General features: G+C 47.0%; 1 protein-coding gene across 1 annotated transcript in view; it reads right to left on the bottom strand.

Annotated features, from left to right (window-relative positions):
- Positions 1-183: 183 nt before the first annotated feature.
- Positions 184-16,846, bottom strand: part of FSTL1 (follistatin like 1) — a 54,541-nt gene continuing 37,878 nt past the window's right edge. Inside the window, exons 3-11 of the mRNA XM_062595102.1 lie at positions 14,936-15,040; positions 13,538-13,667; positions 12,279-12,311; positions 10,515-10,645; positions 7,882-8,000; positions 6,917-7,029; positions 5,565-5,675; positions 3,648-3,745; positions 184-3,379 (exon numbers count right to left, since the gene is read on the bottom strand). Coding sequence (XP_062451086.1) covers positions 3,335-3,379; positions 3,648-3,745; positions 5,565-5,675; positions 6,917-7,029; positions 7,882-8,000; positions 10,515-10,645; positions 12,279-12,311; positions 13,538-13,667; positions 14,936-15,040 — 885 coding nt within the window. The 3' untranslated portion in view covers positions 184-3,334. The remainder of the gene's footprint in view (positions 3,380-3,647; positions 3,746-5,564; positions 5,676-6,916; positions 7,030-7,881; positions 8,001-10,514; positions 10,646-12,278; positions 12,312-13,537; positions 13,668-14,935; positions 15,041-16,846) is intronic.

The raw sequence follows: 16,846 nt of genomic DNA, 5'->3' as shown, positions 1-16,846 counted from the left end.
GCTTACAGTGCAGTTGCAGTCTTTCACTTCTCCTTCCCTTACTTCAGTTTGCCTCCCAGCCTTCCAAACAGAGACAGTCATGTTGATTCACATTTGTCAGGTGTATTTTTTTTTTTTTTTTTTTTTGAAGAGAAAAGGGGAGAGTTGTGGTGAGAACTCAGAAATAAAATAAAACAAGTGCTCTTTTTAAAATTTTGTTTCATTTATTTGGCAGTAATATCCAAACCCCCCTGCTTCAAAAACATTACAAAATCAAGTAAAATATGTGCACTAAGAAAACCTACAGAATACTGATAAATTTCACACACGTACAGGAGGGAATATAGAGGGAGGAGTGGGCGTTTTTTGTTTCTTCCTTAAATTTGGCTTTTTGAAAACAAATGCCTTCCCTGCCCTTGTCTCTACAGCCGTTGTCCCAGAGGACATTTGGCATTCAGCGCATCCTTCCTCATTAGCTGAATCACCCTGCAGAAGTTGGTGAAAGACCAGTCTGTAGTGGGTTACAGCCTGGGCACTGCTCACCGAAAGCTTGCCTTTCCTCTCTGGGTGGGGAGGCGAGGTGCTTAGGTACCATTCGGATACCATAGCCCTTGGAACCAGCATCATTCTCCGGTTACATTCTCCCTTTGAAGTCACGAGGAGGAAGAGGCTGTGCAAGTGGCAGCTCTTCCCGTGGAGGCATCTGTTCACTACACTCCTACCACACTGCCCCAGACTATGCTAGACTTACGTTATATGGCTTATCAGAGAGCTTACCTTGGCTTGCTCCAGAGAGACAGCAGCCAATCCATATGCCTTCAGTAAAAGTGCAAGCTCTGTAAACTACAACTGCCAGCATGCAACACTCCAGATGACCCCAGCAGCCACCCTCATGGACTGCACATCCACAGGAGACAGGAAGCAGACTGGAGAAGGTATTGTGTAATCACAGCCTACAGAAGCCCTTCAGCTTTGGACTAGCCACCCCTACACATGCTTTTCTTCTCCCAGTTGGAGATCTTGATTGAACAATAAGACATTGTTTCCATCCAGGGAAAGCCTTTAAGGCAAGTTGTTGTGTTTTCTCTAAGGCACTTTAATGATTAAGTTGGGAGGAACTGAGCTGAGAGGCACAAACTAACTTTCAGAATAGGACTGGAATAAAGCAAAACATTTACTAACAATGTTCCTGCAACTCCATATCCAGCATATGAAGCTGCTTTGCTCATACCATTGGGGAGGAGGGCATGTCTAATGGATGCTCCTGTTCCACCAACCACTTCCTCCAGTGCCACCAGCGGGAATGGGGGAACACAAACAATTTGACTCCACTGTGTTCCCAGTGTAGTGCTGTCCTGCTCTTGAACTTGGCCTTCCTCTCATCTCCTATATATTGACTCTCCTCACCTTCACGGGTGATAGCATTTCAAATTGGGATCATCGAGGGAGAAGAAATAGCCCTTTTCTGTATTTATTATGCTAAAACCTCCAAGCATTGTGGGGCAGATTATTATTCCCACTGCAAAAGTCAGATCATAGCAGGGACCAAACTTTCTTCTTTTCCTGCACTTGCTACACCCCAGCTCATTCTGCTTTTTCAAGCATTGTGCATAAAGGGGACAGTTGGGACACGAGCCCTGCTGATCTTCACTCAAGTGGAACATGCTTCTGCTGATGCAAGTAGGGAGTTTTGCTTGAGTAAGTACTAAGGACTGCAAAACAATTTCAACAATTGCTGAAATTGTTTGTGATCAGGAAGATTGAAGTCATAGGCAGTCATCTCAACTCATGCAACTGCTTGGGATGCCCAGCAGGGGCATGAAGGGAATGTGGAAACAGGTTGTTTGTGTAAGTATTACACAAGAGAGTGTAAAAGTACATTTGACAACTTCAGGAAAAAATCAGCTGGGCTTGACGCTAGAGAGGTGATTGTCAAAAAAAGAGTAACATTCATAACTAGGACCGATGCTCTCAGAAAGAAGCCAGAAGAAAATGACCCATGAAGGGATGCAACAGTTGTCAAAGATGGTCTGATCAGGGACACTGTGATATGCCTCAGGAGCGAGGATTCCAGTCTTGACTCCAAACCTAGCCCTGGAATCAAAGAACACTGATACCTTACCCCAGCTGGAGATGAAGACCCCAAGATGATGGCTAACTTCACCTAGACTTCAGCTAAACAGTTTTCTATGTAGTTAGGTATTTTAAAATACCCTACTCAATGGGACTGCCCAGTCCATCTGTCTCTAGACTACCTGGCAGTTCCCTCTAGGCAATTTATGGAGGGCTGAGCATGGACTCTGAGCACAAAATCAGTGGTAGCCAAGGGAGCAAGAGCTAGAGAGAGTTGCAGTGTTGATCTGTGCCTGGTGGAACTAATTACATCCAGCCCTGTCTCTTCTCCCCACACAGGATGTTGCCATCCCCAACTGAGAAATACCCTGCAGTGTAGGGCTCACAAGTTGCTTGTGTTGCTTGTGGTGGCTGAGTGCAGAGTGATACAAACTATGCATGGACATTACAGCACTGTCAGTAACAAAAACCCACAGGTAGGGTTTTCTTGAAAGTTCTAGAGCTACGAAACATACAAAAACTGAATTACTACCATAGGAAATAAAGTAATAAAAAACAGAACAAAACAAAAGGGGGAGTCAGCATGTGAATGTGGTAAGAAAAAATATGATAGCACCTTTAAGGAGGGAGTAGGGAGAGTAAGAGCGAGATGAGGTCAAAAGGAACCTTGTTGTGTTGGAGCCCACAATGTACTGGAGGAGCTGCTGGGGACAGTCCGCTGGAAAGCAAGGAGGAATGTGCTAGACTCATACCAGCACCATGTTATCAAAACTTCCAGATGTCTCACGAGGCTGGAAGGGGAGGATAAGCAGGACAAGGTCCTTGGCTAATGATGCCCTGCTGCACACACGCTCAGCCACAGAACTGTCTGGCCTGTATTTTTTTCTGCAGCCATGGCTGGTGCTGATGACCGTATTGGTTGAAGACCCCTTTTATATCCAGCACTGACCTCCATCCTTTCCTCAGACCCAGGGGCACAGAAACCCCTGTTAGCTCTTGCAGGGAGCAGCTCTCTGCTCTGGGAAAGGTTCCCAGAGGCTGCTGTATTTCCCTCCCAGCCTTCCAAATCCCCAACAGTGAAGCTCCCTGAACAGGTGGGCTGTGCTCCCCTTCCCTGGCCCCATTTCTCTGTGAATTACAAAACAAATAACCCATCGCTATACAATGTAGATATCTGTGACTGGGCGACTGTAGCAGACACTTGTGCATACTGAGATCAGCACTGGAGGACAGGATGGCAGGTTGGGCCCATCCTCCTAAGCTCCTCCTGTGTGGAGGCCCCTTACATCTCCTTGGTGCTCATTCGCTTGGTTTTCTCAGCCGTCTCCTAGAGAAAGAGAGCACAAAGATGAAGTTCTGCACTGACAAAGGCGCTTGCAGTGCCCTGAAGCCTTTCGTCCATCCACAAACAGTGTCAGCAGTGGCTTCCTTGAAAGCCCCACACCTGTGTTTGTCTCCAAGGGCAATAGGGAAGATTGCCCTCTGCGGAATACAGTGCTTCCCTTTCTACCAGGAAGTCTCCAAGTGACAGAGGCAGAGTGAACTCTAGTGAGGAGAGACTTCATGTAAGCACATCTTCCCAGCTTCATGCTTACCTGATGCTTCTGCAGTTCCTGAACATATCGAGCCAGCTCCTCCTCAGTCAAGTCTTGTTCAGGTTGCCGTCTCTGACCAGGCACCTTCTCATTCTTCCCTGCAAACAGAAACGGAGTTCAGAACTATCACAAATGGGGGAACGTAGATTTCAGAGTATGAGCCGAGGAGAACAAAAGGAGGCAGGTTAGGCTGAGCCTGCTTTAGACCACAGCATATCTCAAGGTTAAGGAGATTTTGTGAGGGCTGGCCATATCTTCTTTGAAAGGGAATGGGCCTTCTGGCTATCCGGGACTTCAGAAGTTGGGTATCCACTCTGTCCACCTCTCTCCCTCCCCTATGGTAACAAGTAAAACCATAAGGAAAAGGCTGCATTGTACTGTCCTCCACTGTTACTTAAAAGAAGCACCTATAGCTCAGTTATTTTGGCTAGCTAAAATGAACTTCTGCAGATAAATAGAGCACTCCATTTAACTGGGAAAGCTGCTTATTTGGGTCCGTTGCAGGGAATAAATGGCAGCTCAAAGAAATTTACATGCCATAACTGATCCTTAATGAAGAAGTAATTTCGCTTAGTGGAGATGCATCTTGCTGATGCATCTGATCTGTCTGATAATTGGTTGCATCTCCTTAACAATAGTCTCTAACCGCTCCACTGGTCTGACATGGGCAGAAAGTGAAAGAACTGTCCGACTGTATGCTTCTAGCATGGATGCAGGGAACAAAGTAGGTAGCAACACGAGGTTTTGCACAGCAACTTTGAAGGTTGCTTCCAGGCAAGCAGCAAAAAGAGTCTCTCGTGTGGTTACCTAACCCCTGAGACCTGCCCACACCTCATAAGCAGCTCTTTGTATTGTATTACAATTATCTTCTCTCAGGTGAGTTCCTGCTATTGCAGCCCAAAGGTCCCTGCTCTCTGGGGTGAGATGACTGTGAAACTTCTACTGCAGCCTGTCAGATGGGTGTGAAAGGAACTTTGCACACACCTGTCGCTTTCCTTGCTCCTTCTTTGTCCAAGCTACTGGACACTGCCTGGCTACAGATTTGAACTCATCTACTGCTGCCAGCTCCCTCAAAGCACTGCAAACAAAGCTCATGTGAAGGCCCTGTTTCTAGGGAGGAAGGTCAGAAGAATGCAGCCCTGTGCTGGGAGGGTGCACCTGGCTCTTTGAAAAGGACCAGTACATTTCCCAGGGCAGGGGAGATGGTGACTTTATACAGGCACTGGACCATTTGTGAGAAGGCAGAAGAGAGCCTTAGTTCAGAACCCCACCAGGGCTTCCCACAACTGTAATACAGCTATGAAAGCTTAAAAAGGGCCTTCTAAAGGAAGAACAGATAGATCAACAACCTTGCCTTACTATAAACACTACCTCCCTTCAGCTTCACCATTACTTTCTTCTACTTCTAGGGTTCTTACTGCAAGAATCTCAAAAGTGCTTTCCTAACAGTATTGGGTGAAGTCTTGTATTTCCTCTCTGGGGGAAGAGGGGACCCGTTTTACAGATACTATAAATACAGAGTGAGTGTACTGACACACATATAGGAAAGGTGACTTGCTCACACCTACATATATGGTTGCAGCCACATGTTTGATCTGCGTATGCCCCAAGCCAGCTGGATGCAAAGTAGCTCTAGTCTGGAAAACTTGATGCTGAATTTTCATGACACCAAATCCAATCTACAACACCCAGCAGCACTGCCCCCAACTCAGTAACACACTTTCTGATTTCTAGAACAGAACTAGCTTCACTCTGGCCAACCTGGAACACAGGAGGGGTGATGCAGAAGCCACTCACAATCTAAGGAAGAATGGGAGAGAGAAGGAATCTGGACAGCTGCTACCCTGCAAAATCTAGAAAGTAAAAATCCCTTTTGTACAGAACCAAATAAAACAATCTTCTGGAGAGTGTACAAACCCTCGCATGTCATTGCAGTGCACACCCAGTTCCCACAGGCACAGACACAGCGGTTGCATTCCACCTGGGTCTCTGCTCCATCTTCATAGGTTTCATCTTCCAGAGCACACTCTAGAGAGGGGCAAAACAAGAGCAGTGGTTGTGAGATACAGAGCTGGCAGAGGAGAACAGATTCTGGAGATGCTTTGAGAGGAAGGAGGTAAAACTTGCTGAAGGAAGCCCTCTTCCCCCTATCCACAGATTACAGTTTCTGGTGGAACATAATGGCTGAAATACTCATGTTGAATGTGGTGAGTGAAATTAGTCAAAAAATAATTATTGGGGAAAGTCAAACATTTCATTTTGACTTCCTAAAAATAACACATTGCAATTTCTCAGTTCCAAATGAAATCTAAATATTAGATTTGCTTGAATTTCCTGTTTTGTTATACATAGAGAACTTCCAAAGTGAAATGTTTTGATTACTCTGAAACAATTTCATTTTTAAGGAGGGGAGAAGTTAAGGAAATAGTGTCTGTATTTCTCATTGCCCTGAGGAAAAAGGAAAGGGTAAAAAAAAAATAGCTTTCTCATTTCAGTTCACAGTCTTCTCACAGCTCTATTCTGTGGTTAACTCAAGGCCCTCAAAGCACGTAAGAGCCTATCTCATGTTAGGTGAAAATCAGCTGATCATGTTTTCAGGGAGAGTTGCAGCATCCCTGGCTTCCCACTGAAATAGGCAGCAGATAGTTCAACTTAATATTCCCTAAGAAGCATCGCCTCTATCAACAGCATGGTGCCATTGCAGTGGGATGTAAATCCAGCACCTTCTGAGCAGTAGGTGAAAGCACTCCTCAAGGAGATAATTAGATCAATGGCAAGGAATGCTTAGGCAGCACAACACTGAGCTGTTTCCAAGTAAACTGTAGCACTAAGCAGGGTTTGGAAGGATAGTGAACTTTGAGACATTCATCAGGGAGGGTGTCTGTGTCAAAGGCAGAGAACGGTAGGACTTTGCTCTGGTCTGACTTTCCTAAGTTATGCAGACATGAATTCACATGACTTATCTCCACACTGTTAAACATATGCCTTGACCTTCCAAGCATACTTTATCCATCTGACCTACGTCCTGGCTTCTAAAAACCATACCTTTTTCATCACAAGAGCTGTGGGTGCTCTGAGATAGAGAAAGCAGGATTTTTGACAGCCCCAGGATGGGAAAACAAGGGGCGCTGTAGGGTAGGAGGCGGGGGTATATCAATATAACCCTGGGCATAGAGCTGATAGCATCCAATGTTGGGCTTAAAGCTGCTGTTTTTCCTTTCCTTCCTTGAGTCCCCACTGGTTCCCCAATGCAAGAGAGGAGTTCCTACTTTTCTCTGGTGGGTTAAAGGATGGGCTGAGGCACTTGAGAAATTCGTTGAAGCTGAGTTTCCAGTCAGCATTTTCATCAGACAGCTCGATGAGGGCATCTACGCAGAGTCCCCTGAAAGGAAACAGATGCATGTTCTGCACAGAGCTGTACCAGGCTGGTCCCTGCTCTATCAGCTTCAGAGTATAGATGAGGAAAATCAGTGATAATCAAGAAGGCTCCAAAATGCCTGGCAGATACAGCTTTTGTAAAAAAAACCCTCACTGGATATAGACAAAAGAGAAACACATACCAAATGCTTCCAGGCTGGGGAAGGGCTAAGAAGCAGGGGGATACTGAAAAAGAATCAGGCAGCAGAAATAGCACCCTGATGACATCTACACACTCTCATACAAATACAGACACAAGCACATCCTACCCACAAGCAGTCTGTTCTCTTCAGTGCTTCATACAAAGTGATACATACAGAAGAAGGGAAACCTCTCAAACCACATTTTCATGTGAGGCTACTCCAGCTCTTACTGCAGGCTGTCACAACCACAGCTATGTTTTCCCACTATTTTCCTCCTAATCCCTGGCTAGGCATTCCCACTATCTCTCTTGTTTTGGATCTAGCAATCAGACACCTATGATGTAAGCAAGGTCCACTGGAAAACTGAATCACTAGGAAATTAAAAAAGCAGACAAGTTTTCTATCATGCAACTCACCTTCTGGCTGCATACTCACTAGATTCAGTGCAAGAGGGTGGAAATGCATAGTCTAAGGTGAAGGATAAGGGTGGGCCTGCCCCTTCTGTGGCACACGCATCTAATTACGTGAGAAGCCACTTTGCACACAGGCATCTTGGCTGAGGCCAGTCCAGACTGAGGCCAGCACAGGTGTCTTCATGCCACTGGTGGGCAGCTGCCACATACCACAACATCTGCCTCCCTGGCCCTCCCTCTGGCCTCCTTCCCACTACCCACCTGAGCAGTTTGTTGGTCTCCTGGTCCATGTAGGTGGTGATGTTGACAGCAGTCTCATTCTGCTCCACAAACTTCAGGAATTCGGTGGAGTCCAGGCGAGAATCACCATCATCAAAGCTCTTTAGGGAAAGATGGAAAGATGTGAGGGAGTCTGATTTATCAGTTCAGGGTATCCTTTTCTTTTCACTCCTCTGTATGCACTTCACATTTTTGAAGCTTTAGTGGAACATGTTGAATCATCCCTATTTTGCACAGCGGCTCAGAGAAAAGCAGCAATGTATCCATGCTAGCGTCAGAACAGGGAGACGCGATCATAGCCTTGAGCTCACTGATAAGCTACACTGCCTCTCATTTACCTCCTGCTGCTTGATTTATGGCTCTAACCCCATTTCTTGTCTTTGTTCCAGCCAGCCCTTAGCCTCTTTATACCTCCTGCCATAAAGCAAACCAGTTGCGTTCATGAAGGCGCGAACTTTCCAATATGTATAAATCCAAAGCTGAATCTGGACTGTAGCAGCAATAAAAGGAAAAATCACATGAAGTCATTTTCCGGCGATTCCAAAGAAGGAACAATTTAATGCAACAGCACAATGCCTTGCCACCAACTTTGGGAGGTCCTGAAAGGACCCCTGGCACTTAAGAGCAGGATTTTTAGCCCCCAAGTCCTGGCTGCACTCCCAACTCAGTAATTGCATTCTGCTTTTCTGTCTGGAGCTGCCATATCACAGTGCTGGGCACTCAGCGTGAGCTGCTGGGCCCCCTTAGAGGCAGCTGCATTGCAGTGAGGGAAAAAATGAATTCTGTATACACACTGCTGCAAGAGATGCTGGATAATTTTTGCTGTGTGACTTGCAGGTTACTGTGTCTCCTTGTGCAGCATTTCCAGGAGTTTACTAACAACTGTTTGTTAGCTATACGTGGTCCAGGGAAAAGCCAGTAAGGCAAGAAAGACACACTGGCTACGGTACGCAGAGCTAACTGCCTCGCAAACATATTTCAACTTTCACAAGACTTCAAAGCCTTTCTCACTGTTATTTCTTTTGAGAGTGGCCACAGTTCCCTTCATGACCCAGATTTGGTTAGGCTAGTTATTGTGCCTTTCAAGATTACGGTCTGCATTTACTTTTCCCCCGAAGGCCCTCCAAAACAGAGCAGTCTCCTGCTACTGGCCTAACTCCTCTTGGCATGATGCCCTTCAAGATCTAGGCCTGAAGGCTGCAGATGTGTGACCCACATCTGAGTAATCTACACAAGTCAGGATTTTATGAGGGAGATGGCTTAATACCGCATCTGCTAACCCGCAGTCAGGGAGAAAAGGGAAAAAGCTTCACCTCATCCGTGGTCCACTTGTGCTGGGGATGAGCAGTCCAGAAAAAGGGGGGCAGCTACAGGATTTCATCAGCATCTGGTCAGCCTGGGGCTGGCAGGGTGTAACCCGGGCTGTACCATGGAACGAGCCCCACAGCTGCCACACGCATTTCTGCAAAGCCGGTGGCCGTCGGAGGCCCTCTGCAAAGGCAGCTGGGGACGGTGTGTTTGCAGGGAAGGCACTGCACAGCTCTGCTCTGCAGGACACTGCAGCTTTCGGGTGCTGGCAGGCACCTGCGGGGGTGCCCGCGGCAGCAGGTCCGGAGGGATTTCCACAGAAGGCGCCAGCGTTAATGGCTACAAAGGCTGAGGTGCTTTGTGGAGCATGGGGTCCAGCTTCTCTGTCTCACCAGGGGGTGCCATTGCCATGGCAAATTTGCTTGCAGCGCTAACTCCTGTCAGGCACCATTAATCTCTCGCTGTCAACAGCTTCTGATTTAAACGCTCTCCCCATTTTCCCCACCTGCTCCTCCAGCTCCGTCCGGAGCGGAGCACTGTGAAGTCTTTATCAGGAGGTGGGCACGAGGGGGAGGGAGGCGGCAGCGCATGTGGCAGGAGCATGGCAAGCGCGTGTGATCTGCGAGCTACGTGAGGGGGGGGGGGATGAGAGGAGGGATGGACTGACCGCCAGGAGGGAAGAGGAACAGGCTTATTGCAAGGCGTGAGACTCGCAGGTGGTTATTCTCTCTTGGCAGAGGGCTAGGGGACTGCCAGCTCTGCTGCAACTGGGGCATAGTCCTCTGAAACAGAGACCCTCCCTCAAAATCCCAAGTATTTCTTATCTGTGGCTTTGGGACTGTCTGGAACAAAGGATCAGCAACACCCCCCAACTCCAAACCCACCCACCCTGTACCACACTGGGCTTTCTCCCTCCTTAGCCTACCTCTTATTCTTCCTCCCCTGCCCCTTGTACCTGCATTTCCAATACTCTCATCCACCTTTTCTCCTCTAGTTCTCTCCCGCCCCTTGAGACTGGTCCTTCCCTCTGCTGCCTCATGCATGTTTGTCCTTCTCTCTTCATTTTCCCCTAGGCAGGCCAGATAACAGGAGCTAGAGATGCTCCAGTTTCATGCTGCCTGTTGGCTGTGTGAGGGGGTCTGGCGCTGGCTGCTGCAGGCAGCTCAGAGCACGTGATGCTTCTCTGGCCCCCATCACTACCAGCATGTCACATACTGGAGCCTCTTGGAGCAGGACATGGCAGATATTTTGCAGAGCTAGGGCAAGAAACATTCCCTGGCCTCTGGGGCAGGCCTTGAGCTCCTTGCCTTGAAATACTTGTCCAGGATTTCGCTGTAGTTGCTGCCCTTGGAAAACCAACCATCTGGGATAATCTCAGCTTCCAGCCACTGGATGACACGGCGACGAAGCTCGTCCCTGTCCGACTGGTAGCAGACAACTGTCATCGAAGAAGGGGTGGTAGGAGAGAAAGCCACAAAGAGAGAAACAAAGTTGGCACAGAGACCATAGAGAGATGACTGGAAATAAAAACCAAACAGGCAGCCCTAAGAGCAGTGTGCAGGCCTCTTGGTCCTTGGAGCTGAGCCATGACCAGATAAAAGCAGAGGTGCCATGCGCTGAACAGCGGATGGGCTGTGGGTGACACCATGTGGCAAGGATGGCAAACGACACTCCCACCACCTCCCTTCTATACTCCTGTCCCTGAAGCTTGTGGAATAGCAACCCAGAGCTGACTCATCTTGGCTTGAAGAGCTCAAAGAATAAAGGAGTAAAGCAGCTGACTGGCCTTGGACAGTCTCCAGGCCTTCTGATAGGATGCATAAAGGAGCCCTGGAGTACCAAAACTTCCAGCCATTGCAAGGGGACAGACTGGACTGAGCAAGTCTTTCCACTAAGCTCTCCCCAAGCCTTGAATTTCAGGGCCCATTATCTCAGGAGATTTCATTCTTCAAAGCCTTGTCTTGTCTACTTACATTGGAAATTAGATGGGGTAAAATTGTGCTTGTTTGCTGTGCTCTGCAGTCTCAGGTTTCTCTAGGTGGGTATCACTTTGTGTGCTAGGACCCAATTTTGTATTTAGAAGCAAAACTGAAAGCCTAAATCTTTTGGCTTCTGTGAACTGTCACATCTGCCCTCAGGTCAATGGAGCTTGAAGGGGAAGCACTATGCATTCTGTCCCTTATGCACAGTAAGAATCTCCTTTCAAATCCAATAGCTGCAATCACAATCAAATAGAGAGATGAAAAAAAAAATCTAGGGATTCTGTATGTTTAATTTTGAACTTCGTTTTGATCATTTTGAGGTGGTGGCCATGCCCTGACATGGTACTTTGCCTTAGGCTTCCATGAGGGCTTGCTCTCATCTGTCCTAGGACCCTGAAGTTAATGATTATACAGCTCCAGCACTTAGAGGCCTTGGATAGAAAGTGTCCTCTTATGTAGTAAAGGCCATGCCCCTCAAATCCATAGCCTAAATACACATGACAAAGGGCAAGGGAGGAAACTAAGCACAGGAATCAGAGACCTGCTGGCTGATGGGAGAGATGGTTCAGCTAACCTCCTGACCCGCCAGCCAATGCCTTATTCATTATACAGTGCTGCCTCTCTGCTGCTGGGCCTATCCGTTAACCACTCCTGAAGCATAAGTCTCCTTTTACAAGAGTACTCATGGAGTTGGGGGCAGCAGCTCCACAATTACTGTGTCTCTGATACCTAATGAACTGTGTAAAAGTGTGTCTCTTCCCTCAGCCTGGGCAATGAACACAACTTGGGTCTGCAGAAGTGAACCGGGTCTCTTTTCACCCTGCCTAGGGTCTATGCCTGCCAAGGGTCCCTGAGACATCCCAGCATAGCAAAAAGCTCAGAAGAGCATATGAGCACTGAAAGGTTACCCAGGAGTAAAGAGCTGGACAATCATGCTTCAGATGATTTATCAACTCAGACTCTGCTACACCTAGTTCAGGGGTTCCATCTTTAATAGATGCTGTGCAACTGCCCCAGCAGACCTTTCTCCCCGCCTCTCTTCCCAAATACATACAGAGACCCCAGCAAGGCAAGGAGATGGCTTCTCACCTGGACTGGCAGCTGGATTCTCAGACTTTTTCTCTGTTAATGGAAAGACAGAAGAGGACATTTTTGATGCCATGCAAAGCAATTTGAACCTCTTCCCACCCTGAGAGAAACATGGGCGAGAACAGAGGAACCAGAGAGCCTTTGGAAAAAGTAGTTATTAGGCTGCCCTTGGTTTTGGCAGAGGTTTTACTCAAGCAGAGAAGGAGGTCAGGCAGTCCTGGCCTGTGCTACCCTACCTGACCCTACTTGAGCAGGGGGGTGGGACTAGATCATCTCCAGAGGTCCCTTCCAACATCAACCATTCTGTGATTCTGTGGTTCTCTCTTCTCACCTGCTCACTTTTGGAACTGTTCCTTTAGCAGTGTCCTTCCATTCAGGACAAACGAGCATGTGTAAGGCTGGGACCCAGGATGCAGGGGTGAGTTAAAAGGCCTCACTCTCAAAGCAAAATCCTTTCTGTTAAGGTCCCTTGAAATCCTTCATGAACATGGATGGTAGTATCCAGAGGAAAAGATCTTTCCTCAGCAGCTAGAGAGAGAGCGCCACCTGGCTGAAGGCATGAGCTCAAGGAGACGCAATCAGGAGCAACCAGAACTGGAGGAAGATGTTGCCCTGCTCTCCAGAGGGCCCCCCTTCAAGCATATCAGGCAGACAATAGCTCCAAAAGTCCTGCACAGCCAGGGTGTCAGGGCCCTAAACACGCTAACGGACCGTAGTGGCCCTGACCAGCCTCACCAAAGGTCTCCATCTACATACTCTGCCCATCGGCCCAAAAGCTCCATTTAAAGTCAGGCCTGAGTCCCTAGGTCTTTTTTGAGATATGTTGCAGGTTTGCCCATCTCCAGCTCTGTTGCAGCCTGTATCTGGCCACAGATCCTGTTGATCCAGGCCTTGACCTGTAGGCTCTCTTCCCACCTTGACATCAGACCTGCTTCATCACTATGGACTTGCCTGGCAACCACTGGGCTCTTTTGGTTCTGGTTCTGATCCTGGTTACCATTATCGGACTTGATCCTGGTATGACTTCATGGCCTGACCTTGGACCTCCTTCATCACCACAAACTTGCCTGATGATACGGACTCTTGGTTGAACCTGGCTACTATTCCCAGGCTTACTTTGCTTGCTTCGCTCAGATACTGTGGGAGGAGTTCCTGGCTAGCAATGCACCTGCTCTACCGGCCATGTCATCATGCTCTGCTCCCGGCTCCCCCTCCCTTAAGGAGCAGTCAGTCCTAGCTGATTTCTGACACAGGGTTACCTTTACAGTGGCCATCGTAGTCCACCTGGATCTTGGAGCCAGTGAGGCAGGCATCACGGTGCAGTTCACAGTGGTTCAGGTAGGTCTTTCCATTGCTACCGCACACAGGCCTCTTGTGAGGTTTGCATTGCTGTGCAAGAATCAGATAAGAGCGCTTTGTTATCTGCCTTTTCTAGACTGCTAGAGGGAGGCAGGTGAGTACCAGCATTAACCTAACTCAAGAGAAGCCCTCTGCACCCCTCTCTTGTCCCCAGAGGTATTTGGAACAGGCTGAGCACTCCCACTGCCACCCCAGAAAAACCCTCACATAGCCATCTGCCCATGGGTGCAGATTCAGAACTTTCCCTTTATCCGAGGCCAGCCACTGTCATCATACATGAGCCTTCCTGAAATCAGAACACAACAGAGAAATCAGTGTCCAATATAAACGCTGAGTGTAAACCTGCATCTGCTGCTCTGCATGTCATAGACATGCCTTTCTGGAAGTGTTTTTCTGAACATGTTCTGAGCACCTCTGCTTGCACCTGCAGGTCATCTCTGTTGCATCTCTTTGCAGAATCTGCTTCACCTTTTTGCCACTAAAATTACAGTAAATTAGCAGCCAAGAGCAAGTGCTTAAAGCAGAGTGAGAGTTCACCAGTGCCACCGTTCATGCTGTGGACTTTTCTTGTGTCTCTGTCAGCCTGGGCAAGGCAATCCAGAATGTTAGACTCTCTTCCTGTTAATGGAGCATTTCACTTTCCAGTGTCCAGGCTGGTAAGTGTCTGAGCTGCAGATCCTGAGTGAAGTGGGAACAAAGAGCCACACACACCTGTTTCCAGAAGCCTGGCAGGAATATTTTTGAAATCACAGGGCAGAGTGGAGCAGCAGGTGATTACTACTTTACAGCTGGGAAAGGCTCTTCTAATCATCCCAGGCTCCCTGCGGGACGAAGCTATTCATCCTCACAGCACTCTACCACAACTATTTCCATTTCACAAAAGCTGATTTTTAGTGGGGTATTTGTTACCTTCTCAAACAAGAATCCAGCAAGAGCAGGCTGTCTTGGAGCTCTCAGGCCACTCCTTATAGCACCACTCCAAAACCCACTGTGTATCAATACCCTACCAGGCTCTCCCAACGAGAGGCCTCTAGCCAAGTTGTCCCTGCATGTAAAGACTCCAGGCAGTTGTGTAAGTAGCACAGCTACAGGCCCCAGACAGGATACACACTTCAGGGCTCTTCCCTTACACTACACTGGGAAAGACCCAGCTGCTTGAAAAGCCGCTGCAAATTTGCAGCTGCTCCTGACCACCCCTAGCCCCACCCTGTCATGGGACTCTTCCAGTGACCCAAACCCAGTGTCAGGGTGGTTTTGTGATACCTATTTCAGATGCAGAAGCTGATCTGCCTCCCTACCTCAATGCAGAGACAGGTTGGCTCTCCCTTTTCTGTCACAGCACATTCCCGTCCAGCTCCACAGAAAACATTGGCACAGATTTTGGATTTGCTCCTTGGCTCTTCCTGCAAGACACAAAGTAAGAGACACAAAATCTATCAAGTCAGCATTCAATACATAGCTTTAAAAAATAATAATACATTTAATCTTTAACCAGCACCAAAGGACATCACACTAGGTTGCACAGATGACAGAACAAGAAAGACATCGACTACAACAGATGGAGAGCTTAGACAATAACCAAGAACAGACACAAAAACTAGGGTTCACAGCCCCAGCAATGGAGGGTGTCCTTTAGGTCATTCCAGGAAATTCACCCAAGAGAACTGGAGCAAAGATGAGCAGAAGAAAATCTAGCGTGAATGGCAAGAATAATTCCCTGGTGTCAAGGACTATTGACTTTAAAATTTTTCATAGAGGGTTGAGAACAGAAATTTCTTTGTCTAAGACATTTAGAAAGGAGATGAACGTAACCCTGGAGAAAATACTTTCCAAGGAACGATACAAATAGGAGAAAGAAATCACTATGAGGCATCAGATAATGCCCTAGTCACAAAGTATTTCACAAAACTACATCACCTGTTTATCTTGCCTCCACTGGTCAAGATTACATGCTTCAAAGAAAGAAACACTGTCATGGATAATTATACAGTAACCTTCTCGGAGAGAAAATTTCCTCCTGGCCCCTGACAGTTAGTGGTTGACTTATGCCCTTAGGCAAGATTTGTATGCTTTACAGTTTTCTCCTAGCCAAAGTCATCACAAGCGCTCTTATCGTTCATGTAACTGTCAAATCCTTTCTTGAGTCCTATTGCATTCCCAAATTGGTGGCAGATAACAGGGAAGATTTCCACAGATTAATCATGCTTTTGATAAAATCACCATTTGCTTTTATCAGTTTAATGCTTCATTTTACTTACACTCTTAAAAGAAAAGCCAGTTCCAGAAGTTAATACTTTGGAGATCTAGGTTTAATTCTCTGCTTTGTCGCTTATTTCCTTTGTAACCCTCATCATATATAACATTTGTCACCTAAAAGTTAATTATCTTGTTCAGGCTAGTCATTTGGCTTCCTCAACAGTTTTGTACTGGAGGTAGAAGACTGAAGAATGTAGGATAGGTCCATCACTTCTGCTGTGATTCTTCTCCCTAATATACAAAGACTTCTTACCTCCTCATCTAAGTAATATTCCATGCCTCCGTTTATTGCTAGTATCTTTGTTCTCTGCCTTCTGCACATACTCTTGAAGGTAGGTGACCAAAGCAGAGCAGAATTTGCCTGAGCAGCAAGTATTACTGATGCATATAATGACAAATGTCGAGTATGCTTTTTCTTTACCTTCCTGCTGTTTCTTTACCTTTTTTTTTCCTTTTAAACCACAATTGAACAGTGAGTTGCTTCTTCATTGAACTGCCCATAGTGACAATCAGATCATTTTCTGAAAGAACTTGCCCTAATCTTCAGAATATTTTTTCTGCTGGCCTGTTGCACAGTCATCCAGCCTCAGGAGGTATTTTCAAAGCACTCCACAACTCCCTCCAGGCTTACCTAGCCATGAACACATTTCCTACCTTTTGCAAACACTACCATCTCATGGCTTATCCTGTTTTCTGCATTATAAATAAATAATATTCAAACATGACAGTCTCAGAAATGCACTACACTTCCCAGGCTTGCTCACCCCACAAAGACAGTTTGTTATCCTCACTCTGTCCCCTCCTCTTCCCTTCCAGCTGATCAATCATATATCATTTCTGAGCTATAAAAGACATTTTGCCTCTTCTGCAACATCTATATCTCTCTAGCTGCCTCCTGCAGAAAGATGGGATAAATGATCTAAGCACTTCTAGGGAAAGGCTGTTCATCTGAG

Source organism: Rhea pennata, chromosome 1, assembly GCF_028389875.1.
Source record: "Rhea pennata isolate bPtePen1 chromosome 1, bPtePen1.pri, whole genome shotgun sequence".
NCBI lineage: Eukaryota > Metazoa > Chordata > Aves > Rheiformes > Rheidae > Rhea > Rhea pennata.
The sequence above is the reverse complement of the archived record's forward strand: the minus strand, read 5'-3'. Positions and strand labels throughout refer to the sequence as shown.